Consider the following 20,407-nt stretch of genomic DNA (forward strand, 5'->3'; position numbering starts at 1 on the left):
AGTTTTTCTTCGATCATATTTTGCCTTCTTTCAAAAAATACTTATTAAATGCCTGTGATGTTTCAGGCTTATATAATTATAACATTAATAGTTGTTAAAATAAAAGTAAAGATTTCTCCAGTCAGTAGCTCTTATACACAAGCATGCATGCTTTTTGCATATTTGTAATTTTAGTGGTGATACATTTTTTATTTGATTCATTCACTTACAGGCATTTTTATGCTGATACTTCACTTCATAATTACCATAGTTGGTATGTTCTATTGAATGGCTATACCAAACTTCACTTAGCACTTTGAACTATTTTAAAAAATAACTATCAATGGGAGAACAGGTTGGTAATTACACTGCATAATATTGATAGAATCATTTTATAGCCATTAAAAGTGATAATTATAAAGATTATGAAAATGCCTATAAGTGGATAAAAAGCAAACCTAATTTGTATTTAAGTAACATTTATCCTTATATAAAACTTATATATGCAGTTGGATTAGGACTGGATTAGAATACTGAAAAATCAAAATAGTTTTTTAATCAAGTGGTGAGATAATCTGAACTTTTTGTCTTCTAATAATTATGTCATTTAAAATGTATGAAGTGATAAATGCATAATATACTGAGATGTAGTTTTTGAAGAAAAGAAATAAGTATGTAGTACTTTCATCTGATTTTAATATATATATGTCACATATATACTATATATCTATATGTCAGTGAAAGTTGTTAATGTGATAGCAAGTGAACGCTAAAAAGAATCAGCTTTGGAATTTCATGATTCAATTCTGGATTTCTAAATTAAATGAAAATATAAGTGGTATTATTTAGAAAATTATTCAATGACATAGGTATAAATTTAAACATTAACAAGTGTATATGATAAAGGGCTATTTGAAGTTAAGTAGTTTTTTATACTTTGTTTTTGGTAGCGTAACTTCCTGAAACATTAATCAAGACTAATTTAAAAGCCCTTTTTATTCAAGTAAACTTTTCCTTTTCATTTGGAGACCAATATATATAAACCTTTGTTCTTATACTGTAAACTTCAGCATAGAGTATTATTTTTTACCAAGTTAAATTTTTGGCAAGGATAAAGATATTTTGTTTCTTTTAAAATGTATAGTTTATGAAAGTGAGTGAGTTTTTAAAATATTTAAATAATATTTGGTCAATACTATTTTCAAATTTGATATAAGACCAGTGTTATCTTTCTCTGCCTACTGTATGTTTCTAGCTCATTTGGTGGGACATTTTGGAATATTATATAAAAATAAAATATAGTTAACAATATGATGTTAAAGAGGCCATTTTCTATATGTTGAGAACATTTGAATAAACACTCTAAATTAATCCAATCAATCATGCTGAAATAATAATGTTAGAAAATGTTGAAATTATCATTAAGTTTAAAAGCTTAAAATTATTTCTTCTAAAACATAGCATGGCTTCAGGGTCAAAGAATAAATAATTCAGGGTCAAAGAATTAATGTTGATCACATTAATTTGTGGCATGCTATTGATTAATATTTTTCAGCCTTAATTTAGCCCTTATTTGGATCTCACTTTAGGCTTTATGTAAATACCATATAAAGTTGGGCTGTTCAGTGCAGTAGCTTGCTAGTCACATGTGGCTATTTTGGATTGAGCTGTACTGTAAATATAAAATAAATCACATACTAGATTTTGAAAACTTAGTACAAAGATAATATAAGTTCATTAGCATTTTTATAGTGATTGCATATTAAAATAACATTTTGTATATGTTGGGTTAAATAAAACACATTGTTAAACACATAAGTGGTTCTCATTTGTGGCTCTTATTATATTTATATTGGACAGTGCCTATGCACCCTATAGAACTGAAGCACTTATGCCCTTAAAACTCTTAAAGCCTATATAATACAGGTTTGCACACTTGGCTTACCTGAGAGTTATCAGTTTTCCAGTTTACTTTGCTCCTTTGGGACAGTTTAGAATTTAGCTATTGAATATTTGTACAATGCATTCAATACTGGATTTGAGTTTTTACCACACATCAAAACAAAAACAATTCTAATATTCATGTTTTAAATGTATGACCTTAAATGCTATAAAACTATAAATCATACCATTAGCCAGGATGATGAGGCCTACAGCATCTCCAAGGGAGAAGGAACCTTCTTATTTGTTTAGGTTTGTTGGTTGATTAGCAAAATTACATAACTGTTTATTTGTTCATTTCTTCACAGAAACAAGTTGTTCCCTGAGTCAGTCATCAGAAATATTATGTATCAAATATTGCAAGGGCTGGCATTTATCCATAAACATGGTAGGTTTAAGTTTCATTTTCCTCCCTCTTTAGATTATTATCAACGTAAGCAGAGGAATTGAAGATTCACTGTTAAATCATGTTATATTTGGATAACTACAAGTTTGGAGTAGATTCCTACACACTCTGACATTTTTGTTTTTAAAATTTAGAACTTTTATCATTTTATATAAAATAAAATTTCTATAATCTATAACTGTCTTCCTCTATGCAGAATTTTTGAGTATCAGCCTTCAATCTCAGTCATCATAACCCATCCTGCAACTTTATTCTCTCAAATTTTACCATGGAAATGAAAAAAATAAACAAATAAGGTCCTCCTTTTTTAAATGATTGTAATGCTTTGATCTACCAAGACCAATTATTAACATTTAGGTAGTTTAAATTACCCATGCTGTGATATTTTATAGTTTTCTTTAGTATTTACATTTAGTTTTTTCTATTCTTTGAGTGAAATTAAAGCAAGTGCTTGTTCTTATTTTTATGAATTCCTTATTTATGTACTCTTAATTTAGTTTTTTTTTTGCATAATTATCAAACCAAAATTATTAGTCCAGAAAGTTAATATTGTTATTATGAAAAATTTTAGTGACATTTATTTAGAATCACTAGATGTTTAGATATTAAATTAGAAAAGTTTCTGCTATACTATAGCTGCATTCTGATTATAGGCACTGAAAAATCATCATCATTAGTCTCCTTTCATATTTCATCTTATATTTTATGTTTTCTTTTCTCCTTTCTCCCCTAACTGCTGTAGGAAATAATTTATTTTCAGAAAATGCTATGCAGAATTTCATGTAAGCACTGTAAGAAAATTTCTTAATCCCCAGTTCTTTGTTTTATATTAACTATTAAGGTCTTTAAAAGTCTAAAACTCATGATAACATACTACAACCCATTGGTAAAAGTTGGTCATTTATTAATTAAATGGAAATTAAAAAATGTATGCTATCTTAATTGTTCATAATAGATTACTGATCTTCAGCCCAAAATATAGTACTGGATGAATATGCCATTTAAACTCTGGTCAGCATGATAACTCCTGATATTTGCCTAAGTTAATTTATGGAAGCAAGTGTGATGTGGAAAATCAAGTGCCTCATGAATTGTCTGATTTTTGAAAAGAGTTTTGTGTTTTATTGATTTTTTTTAGGCTTGTAATAAAATTGATTTAGATTTCTTGAAATAAATCAACTATCAGCAACTTCAGAGCACTAGGGATTGAAGAAAGTTATCTTGAAATTTAAAAATTGCTACTGAAAGTAAATAACACAAATAATGTAGAGTTGGCTACATAATTGACTCCATAGTGACTTGGGAAACAAGACTGTAAGAACAATAGACATTTTTGCAAAACGTAGTTATTTTTGCTATAGTTGATAATTATCTCAGATGTAATATTTTGAAAAAATATTTTTAAAATAGCTGTCACAAAATAAGACTAATAATTTTAGTTAAAATAGGACGAAGTTTCCAATATATTTATATTAGGGAGGATGGGGAAAATCTCAACTGTACAAATATGTAATTGGTTAAATTCTAAGGTTTTATGGATTAATGCCACTTTACCATCAGGTATTCTCATTCCTGTCTTCATATTATGAGAATACAATGTATTTCTCTTGAAAGTTCGTGAAATGGATCTTAACAGCTATTTTGTATAAGAAGTATCAGGTAAACTGAGCTCAAAACTATTATAGATGTCACCAATGTAAAGCCCACAATGGCTTTGAAGGAATAATAGGCCGAGACAGTCTTCTTAGCCCAAAGCTACATGAAAACCCTCTCATGATGACCAGACCCATTCTTTATTTTCCCACCTTGTAAGGTCATTAGAATACAAGCCATCTGTGTACAAGTAGTGTGTTTTAGATCTCTCTTAAAAATTTGCAAGGAGGGCTTTCATGATTTTCTTCTTTCTGGGTTTTCTGCCTCATGTTCATTGGGCTGCCTTTTAGCTTCTGTAACTAACCATTTATTTTGTATATTGATTGGTAAATAAGCATTATAATTATTGAGTGTTTCAGTAAAGCAGATACCAGGGAAGAACTAAGCTGTTAAATGTGATCATTTTAAGTGAATAAATTGGTTAAAATGTGTGGAGTTCCATTTTCGTCTAATGGACTTTTCAAATGAGCAATCGTGGTCAGAGGATCTCATGGTTAAGCTACAGTGTGATAGAGCAGCAGTAAGAGACCTGCACTGACCGAGGCTTGACGACACAGCCCTCCTCAAGCGTTGAGTAGGCTGCTTCTCTCTGGGTCTCAGCCTCCTCATCTGTGACACAATAGTGATTTTAATTCCTCCTGAAGGTGTTGTGCAGATTAATGGGAGGTAATTATAATGTGGCAGTTTCTAGCCCAGATCCTGAACTTACTGGATTCATAAACAGAAATACATGTTATTTTAAGGTCATACATGTGACCTTATATACTGTGTGAACTTTCTTGCCAAGTTATTTTGCAAGCAGAGTCACTGCCTCCCATCACTTTTTAGACAATAAATATGTTTTTCCCCACCTAGGTTCACATTTTTAATTATGGAACAGAGAGGCTCAGTTATATTTTGTCTATAAGTCAAGTACATTTAAACATGATGATTTATTATTGTTTTTCTTCTCTGTATTACCAGGTTTTTTTCATAGGGATATGAAACCAGAAAACTTGCTTTGCATGGGTCCTGAACTTGTGAAAATTGCTGATTTTGGACTTGCAAGAGAATTAAGGTCACAGCCACCATATACTGATTATGTGTCTACCAGATGGTGAGTTGTTTTATGCAGCTCTCCAGAGGCAAATGTCTGTGTTGAAGTTTTCCTACAATGGATTGTTACATATCTTTTTGGAGATTCCATATCGAGTATTGAAAACAAAGTATAAAAGTGAATTTTGTATGCTTTGGAGAAAGAGAAGGATTGGTTCAAACTATACTAATTTATAAGATAAGAAGGAAAAAGATTTCATCAATTCATTTATTCAACAAATATTTAATGAGCAACTACTATGTGTCAGATTCTATCTTAGGCACTGGGAACACAGGAGTGAACCAAACAGAAAAATAAAAACCTCTGCTTCATTCTGCTTATGTGACAACCAATATACAAATATCATGAGTTGTCAACAGAAAGACATACACATATTCATCTAAAAACATATAATAGCACTAAACTGCAAACTTACCAAATGTCCATTACCAGTGGCATGATACATTCATCCAGTGAAATGAAAACAAGTCTATAACTACATGCAACAATATGGATGAACTCCCAAATACAATGTTGAAAGCAGGAACCCAAATAGGAAAGGAGCATATACTGTGTGATTCCATTTATATAAAGTGAAAAATAGAGAAAACTAATCTATGCTGTTAAAAGTCAGGATAACAGTTACATAGTAGGGTTGGAGGGTAGTAGGAACTGGATGAGTGCAGGAGAGGGTCCTTCTGGGATGCCGATAACATGCAGTTTCTTGATTGAGGTGCTGGGTCCATGGGTATGCTCTGTTGTGAAAGTTCACCAAGCTGTACATTTTTCTGTCTGTATGTTATACTCTAATAAATACAAGTTAAGAATATTCATATGTCAGATGAGAGAAATAAAATACGGAAAGGGACAGCGAATTAGGATCAATAAGGGAAGAAAAGGGAATGTTGCTATCTTAAATAGAGAGTATTGCTGAGAAAAGCCTGGGAGGACCTGCTGGGGCAAGCAGTTATTTTTCTAGCAGAGAAAATACCGAGGATAAAGGCCTTGACACAGCATTAGCATGTGTAGGTTCTGCAGACTGCAGAATGAATTAAGATGGTGGTAGTAGGAAATGAGGTTAGAATGTTTAGAGGTGGCCAGATCTACAGGTCACTGAAAGGACTGTGGTAGTTTTTCAATCTGAGCAAACTGGGGAGCCCCTGGAGAATTTCAAGAAGAGGTGCGATGTGATTGGACACGTTTTAAAAGTATTATTCTGTATGTTGTATTAAAAATAGATTTTAGAGGAGCAAGGGCAGAAACAGGGAGACAAGGTAGGAAGCTGTTCCAATAATTTGGGCAAGAAATGATAATGACTTGGATCTGGTGGCCATGGAGGTGATGAGAGGTATAGGATGCTTCGGTATGCTTTTAAAGTAGAGAAAACATGAGTTCCTAATGAATCAGATAATGGAGTCAGGACTCACGAGTTTTTCCCCTGAGCGACTGGAAGGATGGAGTCAGCACTAACTGAGATGGAGAATGCTATGGAGCTCCTGGGGGAGAAGCACAGTTCAGTTTTGGGTTAAGTGAATGCCTATGAGACAACCAAGGGACGATGTCAAAGTCGGCAGCTGGATCTGTGATCTGGAATTCAGAGGCGAGGGCTGGGCTGAAGATATAAACTTGGGAGACCTCAGTGATAAAAATCACACGATTGGATGGGCTCACTAAGGGAGCATGTATAGTTGGGGAAGAGAAGAGGTCTAAGGACTGAGTATAGAGTGACCATATGCCCCCGTTTGCCCAGGATAGTTTCAGCCAATGCCTGTTATCAATAGTTTAATTAAGATAATCAGTGATAGGTGTGAGAGATTGCCACAGTATGCTTCCTGTTTCCTCCATGGCCTTACCTTGTAATGCGAGAGATATGTGAACACTGAATCCTGAACCAAGTTCATGCCTTCACATATGGCTAATTTGGAGATTTCCTGTCTCATTATCCAAATCTTTCCTGAAGCAATCTAACAGAATATGCTTAGACAAAAGCAGTCCTCAGCCACTGTTCATCTTGGGCATGAACAAGAGTAATATTTAATACTGTTTCTCCTGCCAGGCACATGACATACAAACCACTTGCCATAACCTTTGAGATGCAGGTTGGTGGAGTCATGAGAAACACAGGAAGTTATAGGTTAGGTGTACAAGAAATGCACATTGGAAATAAACACTCAATAGGATACTTGTAAGACATATAGACAGTGGCCTAAATATTCATTTTATAGTGATTATTACATAGAATAAATCTATAGCTATTTTGTTGTTTGGTGTTATGGTTTGAATTGTGTCCCCTCAAAAGATACATTGAAGTCTTAGTCCTTGAAACCTGACTTAGAAATAGTTTCTTTGTAGATGTAAGTAAGTTATGATGTGGTCAGTAGGGTAGGCCATAATCCAATATGACTAGTGTCCTTATTTAAAAAAGAAGAGACACAGAGACAGACACACACTGCGGGAAGACATGTGAAGACACACAGGGAGGAAGCCATATGATGATAGAGGCAGAAATTGGACCGATGTGTCCACAAGCCAAGGAATGCCAGTGATTGCTGATAATACCAGAAGGCAGGAGAAAGGCACAGGACAGATTCTCCCCTAGAGCCTTCAGAGAGAACAGGGCCCTATCAACACCTTGCTCCAGTCTCCAAAACTGTGAGAGAGTAAGTTTCTTTGGGTTTGAACCATCTATTTTGTGACACTTAGTTACAGCAGCCCTAGGAAACTAATATTTGTGGTAATGCTTTTAAAAAGTTTATATTGCAGTGAACTCTTTTATCAATAATGACCTTCCTTCAAAAATCAAAATTGCATATTTAGTGAAAAATTAAGTATTTTTCTCTTTCTCAACAGAAGCTGCTGATGAACTTACATAAAGTGTTCATCGGCATTTGCCATCCACTACAGGGGCCATAAATCACTGACCTGGTGAAAACCAGAACACACAAATCTGCTGAAACAGCACCAGCATCTATTTTAAAAAGTTAGTAGGTATTTTAAGAAGACTATGCCAAAGACAGCCACTAGCAATACAGCTTTAGAAGATGAGTTTTCACATGACTCTCTGAGGCACTGTTTTTCATTACATGAAATGAATATTATAAATTAATTTTGCTCCTTTAATTCTAAGTTTTCTTATGCAGGTGTGAAAATAAAGTGCCTGTGAATGTGTAGGCTTCTTTAGCAGAGGAAGAACTTCACAGTGTTAATTTTCAAAGAATACCTAAAGAGAAAAATTGATTCCCTCATTTCTAATAATAGTTTGATTTTTTTCGTCGTAATCATAGAATCAAAAGTAAAATTTCTGGAAGTTCATTCTGAGAGAGGTGAAATGTCTGAAATCACTACAAATGCTATTGTAATTTCAGTTAAAAAGTTCAGCATTGAAGATAAATTAGTTTTTGCAGTGATAATACAAATGTTAGTGGAACACAGCATCATAAAAAGTGTCCTTACTAAATTAAAAAACCTAGAAGGCAGAACTGATTTTGGATTGGTTAAGATGCCTATCTGTCTTGTAACTGTATCTGAATAAGCAATTAAATTTGTATTCTACCAATCAAAATGCCAGCTGTAGTTGTCAGAGTTTATCATATATATATACACACATAGTCACTAACTATAGAATTTTTGTGGTGGCCTTGATGTTGACTACAGATATATGGCAGCATGTGCTTTCTTTATGCTATCACTCAAATTTTAGAATTGTTTGATCCTATGAAGAATTACTTTAGAAAACAATTTAGGTAATTTGCAGTGATATCTAGCTTCTTTGTGAACAAGTCCTTTATATTATGGTTGCATTTTGTTCTAAGTCACTTAGAAATCTTCAATCAGAATTTGTGATAAATGGAGTACCAAAACTCTAAAGCGTTTGAAGCTTATACAAATTGTAATTATTGAAAATGAAGTTTGCAAACAGGAAGACAATAATATTTATCCCTACAAATGCAGACGAACTGATTTAGAAAATCCGTTCTTTCAGGAAGGATCTTTTGAAGGAGCTTCTATTTTCATTTGGGTAAATATAGATGCTATACTGAAATGGAATGCAATTGAGAAGACTTATTTTCAACATCTAAATTTGGCAAAACATTCAAAATAATTTTTGTCTTATAACAATATTTACCAAAACAGATAATAACAGATTTTAAAAGGACGTGGTGAAACTGGTACCCTCATACATTTGCAAGGGGGAGTATAAAATGGTACAAGACAGTCTGGCAGTTCTTCAGTGGTTAAGCATGTAGTTACCATGTGATTGATCCAGCAATTCCACATCTAAGTATATAACCAAGAGAAATGAAAATAGTCATCCACACAAAAACTCATACATGAGTATTCATAACAGCATTATTCATAGTAGCCAAAAACTGGAAACAACCCAAATGTCTGTCAGCCGATGAATGGATAAACAAAATGTTGCTATGTCCATACAATGCCCTGTTATTTGGCAATAAAATGGATGAAGTACTGATACTTGCTACACGTGGATAAACTCTGAAAACATATTAAGTGAAAGAAGCTGGTCACAAAGGACTAGATAGTATATGGTTCCACTGATATGCAATGTCCATAATAGGTAAATCTATAGAGACTAAAAGTAAATTAGTGCTGGTAGCATAGGGGATATTGGAGAGGTATGGGGTTTCTTTTTGAGATAATGAAAATGTTCTAAAACTGATTGTGATGATGATGCATGACTGCATGAATATACTTAAAGCCATTGAATCATACACTTAAACAGATGAATTGCGTATTATGTGAATTAGATCTCAATGAAGCTTTACTCTGAATGGTAACAAAAATGCAATACTTCAGAACATTTGGGCTGAAATATTTATGCAATTCAATGTGGAAAAAAGAGAACTGAGACTATCCTCCACCAGATACCTTTGCTTTAGAGTAGTTTTTGCAATTAAAAATAGTCACATGAAGAAATTGAGTCATTTGTGGGAATATCAGCACTTTCAAACTGATAAACAAAAAGAAAGTAAAAACCCACTACTCAGGGATAATCTTTGTTTATCTTTTGTTTTATGTTCTTCATATGAATTTATCATAGATATATGCTTTGTAAAATTATACTACTGTTTCCATTCAGAATTTATCTGCTTCAATTCAGAGCTTCCTTCCTTTTCCTTAAGATATCAGTTAGCACGTATTTCCATATTTATTCATTTGAGTTCCTATCTTAGGCTATTTGAACATTTTATTTATATTAGTCTCCAGCCCCACTAGTTGTTTGTGGTCAGGGAAAATGTGTTATGTTCAATCAAACCCCAGCACATTGTGCAAATGCCTAATGCGCAGATGGCACTTAATACCCGTTCTTGACTGAAATGCACAGCCAAACAGGATAAAATCCTATTGCCACTCCATCTTTGAAACGACAATCAAAATAGTCTGTTTTGTTTTGTTTTCTATTTTCATAGGTATCGTGCTCCTGAAGTTTTGTTAAGATCTTCAGTTTATAGCTCTCCCATTGATGTGTGGGCTGTTGGGAGTATAATGGGTGAACTATACACATTAAGACCACTTTTCCCAGGGACAAGTGAGGTCGATGAAATCTTTAAAATTTGTCAAGTTTTAGGGACTCCGAAAAAAGTAAGTACTCTTGTCCTTCAGTTACTATAACTTTCGATTATTTATAACTTCTGCCTAGCTATGTGATAGTTTTACTTTTAAATAGGCTTACAATTTAATGGTTAATTTTCTTATAATCCTTAATTTTCTTTTTTTATTGGGACGGGCTGAGGATTACAAGAAGCCATAATCCCCCTAGACTGAAGAAAAAAGTACTTGCCTTTCTTTAAGAACCTAAGAGAAAATGCTCTATATTTAGAATTCTACATATTTAGCTCTGGGTTGATGACCAGCTGACATAGACAACCTTGCTTAGACTCTTTCCTGCTTGCACTGTGAATATCTCTTGACATCGATGCCTTAATACCAGGTGCTCTAGATCTTATTTTCTCTTAATCTTTTCTCATTTCCTTTTGTACACCTCAACCATAGGCATTTGATTTCTTGAACCGAGTACTTTTCAATTAACTATTGCTTTCAGCTAGGTCTTACTTTCTGAGCTGTACTTAATAAGTGTAAGTATATATAATTACATCCTAATTAAATTAGTAGGTGCTTTCTAGTTAACAGTAGATAACCAAATGTAGCTATTAAAGCTTCGACATAATTGTCATTTCCCAGCTATGTGCACTTTTTAACATTGGACACAACAGATAACATGTAATCAGGGTCTTTGTAATAAATAATCAGCCTTTGCAGAGCACATGTTGTTATTTGTTCAAAGTCACCTGGATATCATCATCATCACCATCATGATCCAAATACCAGTTTAATAATTTGAAATTTATAAAAATGCTTTCTCATCGTCCTAACTTTTGGTTCAATGTTCTTTCTATACTGTTTGCAACACTGAATTGTATATGTGGTCTGGGATTTCATTCTTACATTTATTGATATGAATCAACATTAATATTTTACACGAGTGATTTTTATATTATTACTATGTTTTAAATTGATTACTAATTTTATTTTTGTTCTCCTATCTGCCTCCTCCCCCAATTTATATATATTCCTTAAACAGAGTGACTGGCCAGAAGGGTACCACCTTGCATCCTCAATGAATTTCCGCTTTCCCCAGTGTGTTCCTATAAATTTAAAAACTCTTATACCCAATGCCAGTAATGAAGCTATTCAGCTTATGACTGAAATGTTGAATTGGGATCCAAAAAAACGACCAACGGCAAGCCAGGTAAAATGAATCTCCTTTTTTTTTTTTTTTTTTTATTTCGAAGGTTTATGATATCAAAGATATTTTCATTTGCAAAGATAAGGTTATTCTCAACCAGTGTTTTACCAAGAGAATTAAGCCCTAAATCATCAAGGCACCCAGAACATGTAATGAATTAATTTCTAGCCACCTAAGATCCTTGGGAAAATTGCAAAAATAGCACTCCTGTGATTTTCTGTGTTTTGTGGTTAAAGTTAGTAACTATGAAATTGAAGCTGAAAGAAATAAATTGTAAAATGATAAAAATCCAGTCATGTGACAGGCTAGTTAGGAGAAAACTTGTCATGGCCAGTAAAAGGCATCTCTCCAATCATAGGACGTAGTAGTCTGCGAAGCTTTTCTTGTGGTTCGAGGTAGATTCTTCTTCATTCTCAGGCTCCCACAAGAGGGCAGCAATGTGGCACTTGTGCTTGATACCTTATGTTGTATCTCAAATCTCATGGTCTTTAAAACACCATGGTTTTAAATTGAAAATATGGGCTTTGATTAAAAAGGGCTTAAATTAAAAAGTCATAATAATAAGTATTGTATTATTATTATTTAAATATAAATTCAGTATTCAAATTACCAAAAAATTATTTGGCTTTTAAAAAATTAAACTTGAGGAAATGTTTTCTAAAGGTCATCTGGAAGAAAAAATGGGAAACAATAATCAAGACAGGTTTTCCTCAAAATAAGTAATTGGAAGATGGTGGTAGGGGTGGACAGCTTTTGCTATAAAATATTAAAATAATCTGTAAAGTGGCAATAATGACAACAATGAAAGTACTAGCATAAGAATTGACAAACAGCTCCGGGTTGCAGAAACTGTAAGTCAGTGTAAAGTAACATGGCATCATAAATTGAGGGAGGGGGATTGTTCAGTAAATGTTACTGGGACAATTAGTTAATTCTTAGGAGAAAAGTAAGTTTAGGTTCTTTTTACCATATTCTACAAATAAATCACAGAAGTTTTAAATAATGGGGAGAGGGGAAGTTGGGAAGTAACTAAACTATTAAGAACTAAAGAAAGTATAGAGAATTTTTTATCTCAGGGTAAGAAAAAGATGAGTATAAAAGTAATAGAAGAAACCAAAGAGAAAACACAGAAGAATTGATCATAAAAATAAACATTTTTTTATATAAAAATCTTAAACTTGAAAGACAGTTGAGTTGTTTTTAACAAACACTAGAGTGTATTTTCTTCTAGTGTTTCTAAACATTTATTACATTTGTAATCAAAATATAATAAAAGTCTTTAAAATTTACCTTAAAAAAAAAGAAATGGCATGAGACATAAAAAAAATCACAGAAAAAGAAATTAAAATTACTAAAAAAAATTTTTTAGTGTTCAACTCTTGTTCACTATCATAAAATGCAAATAAAAATGAAGTATTAGTTTTCTTATCCACTAATTAACAAAAGATAAAAATAGATTAAAGGCTATCTCTCTAAGTACTAACAGAAAACAATTTTACACTGTATATAAAGAAACTTAAAAACAATCAGAAAGTTGGGTAAAGATTTATACCTAGAGATGTTCGAAGCTAATTAAAAATCGCTCATTGGAAATATAAGCCTAAATGTTTGCAGGGGAACACTTAAAGTATATATGTCCTTAATATTATTATGCCACCATTGAAATGAAATTTTTAAAATAACCATTTCAGAGAATTCTCACATTTAAATTCTAAGTATAAAAGTAAGCCCTACTATTACGCGTATGATTTTATTAGAAAATATATACATATGTTATATAACTAGAAAGAAACACTGAAGAGAAAAACAACAAAATGTGAGTGGTAGTTTTCTCCTGGTGTTGGCATTAGAGATGATTTTAATTTCTTCTTGAGAACTTTCTATATATTCCTTATTCTGTGCAATGCTCGAATATTCCTTTAATCAACAGGGATAAAGGTTATTTTTTAAAAAGATTCTCTTCCTGAAGGATGGTAGCTGTAATCTTAAAGGGGAAAAGTTGTTCAGAGATGAAGCTTTGAAATTGCAAAACACATTCATAAAGGCTCTAGCTCCAAAATATGCATTATTAATTTAGGAGTATTGACACACTAATTAATGTGATTTTCTGTGCATCAGGTACTGAGGTAGTTAAATTGTCTATATTTTTTGAGTTCCACTTAGTAGTTCAGTGTAATAATTAACACATACGTCCATTGTGGTAGGGGACGTCTTAGAATAAAAATTCTTTTTACCTCTGCCAAAATATACTTCGCTGCCCTTAACCTCTTTCTTGTTCACTATTTCATTGCCCTGCTTTTTAGTGGAAACAAGGAGACCTAGTTAGAAAGAACTTAAGCTATGGGATACAGGGACCATGTACAGAGTTGCCTCTGTCCCTTATACACCCGAGAAGTTAACTGTGTGTCAGGGTTCTGCCCAGACACAAACTTAGTAAAACTGGGGACTTCTCAATTTCCTCCAGGCTCTAACACTGATAAGAGGATCAATATCCACAGCTGAGCTACACAGAGGCTTCAGGCATTCTCTAGACCCAGTTTCATCAACCTCAGCACTACTGACAGTTTTGACCAGATAATCCTTTGTTGTGGGGGCTGTGCTGTTCAGCAGCATTCCTGGCAGCATGCCAAAATAACAGTAGCATTTCCTACACCCCCCCCCCCCGCCCCCAAGTTATGACAATTAAAAATGTCTCCAGACATTGCCAAATATCTCCTGAGGGGCAAAATCACCCCCAGTTGAGAACCACTGCTCTAGACTATGTCACCCAGACAGTTATTAGCACCTCCCAAAACCATGCAATAGAAGCAAATTGAATGTATCCATCTAGTTAAAACCCAAACAATGACCATTTTAATGAGTATTTTTATATTATCTTCCCATAAATGTCTTCTCTTTGCCAGTCTATTGATAAATACACTTTAACAGATATGCATTCATATTCTTCCTTGTTATAATATTTTTATCAATAGTAGGTATGCTGCATAATACTTAGACTAAGAGTAGCCCTAAATTTTAATCTTACATGATGTTATAATTAATCATTTTAAGTAAACTATCTAGAAGGTTTTCTAAACTCATTTCTTAATGCCTTTGGATGGACTCTAAACTATTATCACTATCTAGCATTTTAATTTGACTTAATCACATCAAATTTAGCCACTGCTTATAAACTAGATTTTATTTTCATATAAAATTTTAACTAGAACAGTTGCTTTGCCTGGATATTAAAATTACACGTGAGTTTTACATTCTCCCTACTAACTAGTACTTTATTTCTCTTGAGAAATTTATTTATCATTTTTTCTTGGTTATCTTTTTAAAGTCACCACACGAGAGAAACTGGATGCTCTCTAAATCTAGGAAGCTTATCTAGACTAGTGATATATGCCCAGCCCAGTGCCAAACAACAGTTTATGTGCAATAAATTTATGTAAAACTGTTCCCATTTGTTATTTCCATGCTTTTATAGGCATTGAAACATCCGTATTTTCAAGTCGGTCAAGTATTAGGCCCTTCTTCACATCATCTAGAATCCAAACAGCCTTTAAATAAGCAAGTGCAACCACTGGAATCAAAGCCATCTATACTTGATCTAGAACCTACGCCTCTGCCAGATATAAATGATCAGACTGCTGGACAGCCCCAGCCTAAATACAGCCACCAGCCACTGCAGCCCATCCAGGCACCACAGAATACAATTGTGCAGCAAACGCCAAAGCAGGAGAGTCAACAGAAACAGCCGCAAACACTATTTCCAAGTATTGTCAAAAACATGCCAACTGTAAGTAGCCCATTATTCCTTAGACACAATAGTTTGACTGGCTCAATTAGGATTTTGTTTCTAGACATTCCTAAAAATGTGGGGGAAGATATAAAAGATCATTCTACATTAAAGCCTCTGCTTCTGGGCATCGAATAACTTAAAATTCTAAGTTAACTGTCAGAATGAACAGAATAAAGTTTGCATGCTACAGAGTTTAACAGTTATTAGATGCTAAGGACTCAAAGAAAGAATTGAAAAGAATTTGGAACTAAAGAGAGCTGATCTTAAAACTAAAGGATTTTAATAGTAATTTTATACTGTTTTTAAAAGGTAATGAACATGAATAGAATGGGTTTTTAAAGTGTCAGGCGTAGTGTAAAACTTCCTCTTCCCACTTCCTGTTCAGTTCAGGGAGCGCATCAGGTGCCACATATTTTAGCTGTCTCCTCAAGGTGTATACTCCCAAATGCATTTGCATTATGGGCATTTTAGAACTGAAAGAGATCTTAAAGAACACTAATTGCTTATCCTGTCCTGCCATCCTTATTATAAGTAAGTCCTGCCCCCAATAGCACTAACCACATTCTAACATACTATTAATTCTTTCTTACATGTATTGTTTATTATCTGCCTCTTCTTACTAGAACATAAGCTCCATGAGGCCAGGGATGTTTGTTTAGTTTATCAATACAGACACAGAACCCAGAATGGGGCCTGGCACATTCAGGGTCCTGAGGAATCCACATCATCTTTGGGGCAATTCTGACCATTAGAAAGTACTTCCTTGTACAGAGCTAAATTCTGGTTTTCTGTAGCTTTTAACAAAAGTTAATCACTCTTCTAGAAAGGTAGCCTTTTAGATATTTGAAAATAGCCCTCTGTCTTCCCTGTTCTCTAGGAGAAACATCCTGGATCCCTCATGTGGTCCATATATAACATCATTCACCAATGGCTGAGTAACCTGTCGTTCCTGTGTATGAAGGAAGCTTTGAGTGTCCTCACTGTTCTGCTTCCCACTTAGAATGAGGCTGCCAGAACTAGAGCAGACAGCAGGTGGGGAGGGAGCATGAAACAGGATGAATCACCTCCAACATTCCAGAACCATATATTCATTTGTGCCACCAAGAGTTACGTTTTTGTTTTTGTTTTTTTCTTGGTAGGCACATCAAATGTTGACTCATACCAAGAGGGAAGGAAGTTAATATTTTCTGAGTAGCCATGAAGCACCATACACTATGCTAGCTAGGCCTCTTGTGTACATCCTTCAAGTTGAAGTATCTAATAACATAGCCCTAAATTCCTAGATAGCTAATAAGTTCCAGAGTTCAGAACGAGCATTCTGTCAGCTAAAATTCCTAAGTCTATTTTTCACAGATGCTTCTGCTGAAACACATATTCTGTACCTTTCTTTGTCTATTTGATCTCTAAAATTCAAAAAATTGCAAGACCTCACTTTTACCTCTCAAATTTGTAACAAGTATTTTGAACCCTTATTTTGCCTTCTCAGTTTAACCATTCTGCTCAGCTTGTTGCCAGCTGTGGCTTTGTTTAAGTGTTCATTTTTTTAATCCTGTACCTTCCTGATGAACGGAATAGTAGGCCACTAGAAACTTCCTCTAGAGTGACACTGATCCATTAATTAGTACGCTTGGTCAGATTATGGAATTATGTACTTGTCTTAGTCAGCTAGAGTTGCCATAACAAAATACCATAGACTGGGTGGCTTAAACAACAGAAATTTATTTTCTCATAGTTCTGGAGGCTGGGAAGTCCAAGTTCAAGGTGCCAGCCAATTAGATTTCTGGTGAGGGCCCTCTTTCTGGTTTGTAGATAGCTCCTCCTCGCTTTGCCCTTAGATGGCAGAGAGATAAAACAAGCTCTCTAAAGTCTCTTCTTAAAAAGGCATTAGTCTCATGATGAGGGTCTCACTCTCATGATATCGTCAATCCCTAAATACCTCCCCTCTGCTTCACCCGCCAAAGGCCCCATCTCCAAATACCATCACATTTTAGTTGGGGTATAAATTTTGAGGGGCATATAAATTTCAACATATACATTTTGGGGGTACATAAACATTCAGTCCATAACAGTACTGATCCACCTTTGTTATCCTACCATTACTTTATTTCACTGATATAGTGAAAGACCCTGTCACCTACTTTGCTGGAGTCCATATAGACTACATGTATTCATCATTCACTTTTTATGAAAAATAGTGGCCTATACGATCTACCACTTCTTTTATTCAGTGCTTAAAAACTTTCCCTTTAATTTTAGAACCTTTGCCCTCAGCCTACACCAAACTTATTAATATGGAGTTTGTGAAAATCCACCTTCTACTTTATAAAATTTATATTTGCCTCTCTCTAGTTTTCTCAGACATATAAGAGTACTTGATATTACATTGTTTAGTAGCATACAGCATCAGCTCCCTAAAATATAATTCGACTGAAATGAGATTCTTGAATTCAACTAAGTAGAAACTTTGATTAACTCTACTCATGTGGGGCTCCTTAGTCTGGAGTTCTTTTTCCCTGACAACAAAAACAATAGTGTAATAGAAGTTGGCAAATAACAGTTTTTGTCATTAATCATCACTATAAAACCATGAGCTTCAAGCAATAGCACATCCTTTTTTTAAGCATCTTCTTGCTCCAGACATACCCTGCTTCCACATTCCCTAATTTTCAATTGCCTTTTGGATTTTTCAGTTTGTATGTCTCTCTGTGTTCATTAGTGACTTAGAAACCTGACTACTGTGGCATAATAATGGGTTGTTTTCTCTCATAACAAGAAGTGGGGGTGGTGGGCAAGACAGGGCTAGCGCTACTTGTAAAAGGAACCTGACTGCTTCTGTCTTCCTGTTCTACCACTCTTAGCAGGCAGCTTCCATTTTTATGGCTACAAGATGGCTACTGCTCCTGTGTGGTTGTATCTGCCTTCTAGAAGGGGGAAAGGTGAAAGACTGAAAATGGCTCTCCTGGAAGTACTTCCCAATAGACTTGTAATTATAACTCACTGGCTAGATCATGTCACCTGGTTATGTAGCTGCAAGGGAAGCTGGAAATTCAGATATTTTAACTGAGGCATATTGCTGCACTGAACAAAATATCAGTAAGGGAAAAAGGGAGAATGACTATTGAGTAGGCAACTAGCAATATCTGCCACACTCTCCTTTGACCTCTGTTGTGACATACACAAAGTCCAGATCTTTTATTCCTTGTCAATAGCGACTATATTCTTTCCTGAACATTCCAACCACTATGAATCTGTTATCCTTGTCACTGCATGCCACTAGAACTGCAGAGGCCTCCTATTTGAAGAAGCTGACATTTCTAGAATGCTACATTTATCACATCACTTTTTTTCAGCTCAGAAGCATCAAGTGTTCTCCATTGCCCACAGAATAGCTGCAGTTTCTTAAGCAGACATTGAAGGCCTTTCATAGTGTAGTATCAGTCTGTCTTTGCAACCCTGTCCTTCAGCACTTCCAGAATAAATCATCTGCTTCAGTAAATGCATTCTACTCTTTCTTCCTGGAACAGACTCTGGCACGTTCTTATTAAAAAGCCATACTTTATACATTTCCTCTTCCAAACTAGAATAATAATAACAACAGTAATAACAACATTAATAATACCTAACCTTTAATAACTCCTACTATGTGCTAGGACCCACCCTAAGGACTTTTGATGTCTTTTACTAGATAAATAGTGTATATTCACATTTCAGGAGAGGAAACCAAGGCTTTGAGAATTCAAGTCACTTGTCCAAAGAGACACAGCTACACATGGTAGTTTTCCAAATTATATATCAATTAAGAGTTAATTATAATCCTAAGTATTCAAGTCTGCTGCCAAACCAAGTTTAAAAAAATTTCTTCTTCCTCTCAAATCCTATTGTATTTTTAGCATGTGCTGCTTATTTTTGTTAATACTCTTAAATGTGTATATATGTTGTTACCTTAACTATATGTAAGGCTTCTTGAGAATAGGGATTCTTAGTATCAAATATAATAGCTTGTGTATAAAAAGCATTCAGCAAATGATTAATGATGATGATGCCTGACTTTCCACCACAGAAGCCAAATGGCATGCTGGGGCATAAAAGCGGTAGAAGGCGTTGGGGTCAGACTGTGTTCAGGTCTGGAGATAGCTGGGAAGAGTTCGAGGACTGTGATTTCGGAGCTTCTCATTCCAAGAAGCCAAGTGTGGGTGTTCTCAAAGAAAAGAGGAGGAAAGATTCTCCATTTCGGTAAGATTTCACATTCTTCCGGAAAGTATATTTCTATCATGCATCAACCTTATTTTACTCATTAAGTATAAATGAATGTATACAGTAAAAGACAGTAAGTAGCTTAACGTTTTCTTCCACAAAGCCTAAAACTCTGTGCCTGCTTCTGAAAAGGTAAGAGTCTTGACTTCTCACAGTAATGATTCTCCAAATCATGGCTGAATGTTGCATGTATGTGGAGGAAGGGGTTCTTGTTAAATTTTTCATTTGCCCTTTTGAATTATGATCACCATTACTCCTATTTGAAATTCACATGCCTATTTGCAAAAAGCACAATCTACAATGGTAATGGCTTCCTCGGATGGTGTCCAGATTCAACTATTTGTTTGCTTGCTACTCTAAACTTTTTTTATCATTTCCTGAACTTTTTCTGAAATTTTTATATCTCTAGCAGTCCCTTTTCTTTTTATAAGTTGAATCATTATTAGAGCATTATTCAACTTTGAGGTGAGGGTGGGTTAAATTTTGGTTAATGTTTTAGAAGAATATTTTCTTTTTTCCTCTTTTGAATAGAAAGGAAATAGG

The 20,407-nt window shown here is 34.3% G+C and overlaps 1 protein-coding gene across 5 annotated transcripts in view; it reads left to right on the forward strand.

Moving 5' to 3' along the window:
• Positions 1-20,407, forward strand: part of MAK (male germ cell associated kinase) — a 50,422-nt gene that overhangs the window by 13,698 nt on the left and 16,317 nt on the right. For all 5 annotated transcript variants that reach the window (XM_016118806.2, XM_016118810.2, XM_016118811.2 and 2 more), the window contains exons 5-10: positions 2,229-2,308; positions 4,943-5,075; positions 10,487-10,658; positions 11,659-11,826; positions 15,296-15,607; positions 19,671-19,843. In XM_016118806.2, the coding sequence (XP_015974292.1) occupies positions 2,229-2,308; positions 4,943-5,075; positions 10,487-10,658; positions 11,659-11,826; positions 15,296-15,607; positions 19,671-19,843 (1,038 nt within the window). The remainder of the gene's footprint in view (positions 1-2,228; positions 2,309-4,942; positions 5,076-10,486; positions 10,659-11,658; positions 11,827-15,295; positions 15,608-19,670; positions 19,844-20,407) is intronic.

The sequence above is a fragment of the Rousettus aegyptiacus genome, unplaced genomic scaffold (genome assembly GCF_014176215.1).
Source record: "Rousettus aegyptiacus isolate mRouAeg1 unplaced genomic scaffold, mRouAeg1.p scaffold_m13_p_1, whole genome shotgun sequence".
In the NCBI taxonomy this organism is placed as follows: Eukaryota; Metazoa; Chordata; class Mammalia; order Chiroptera; family Pteropodidae; genus Rousettus; species Rousettus aegyptiacus.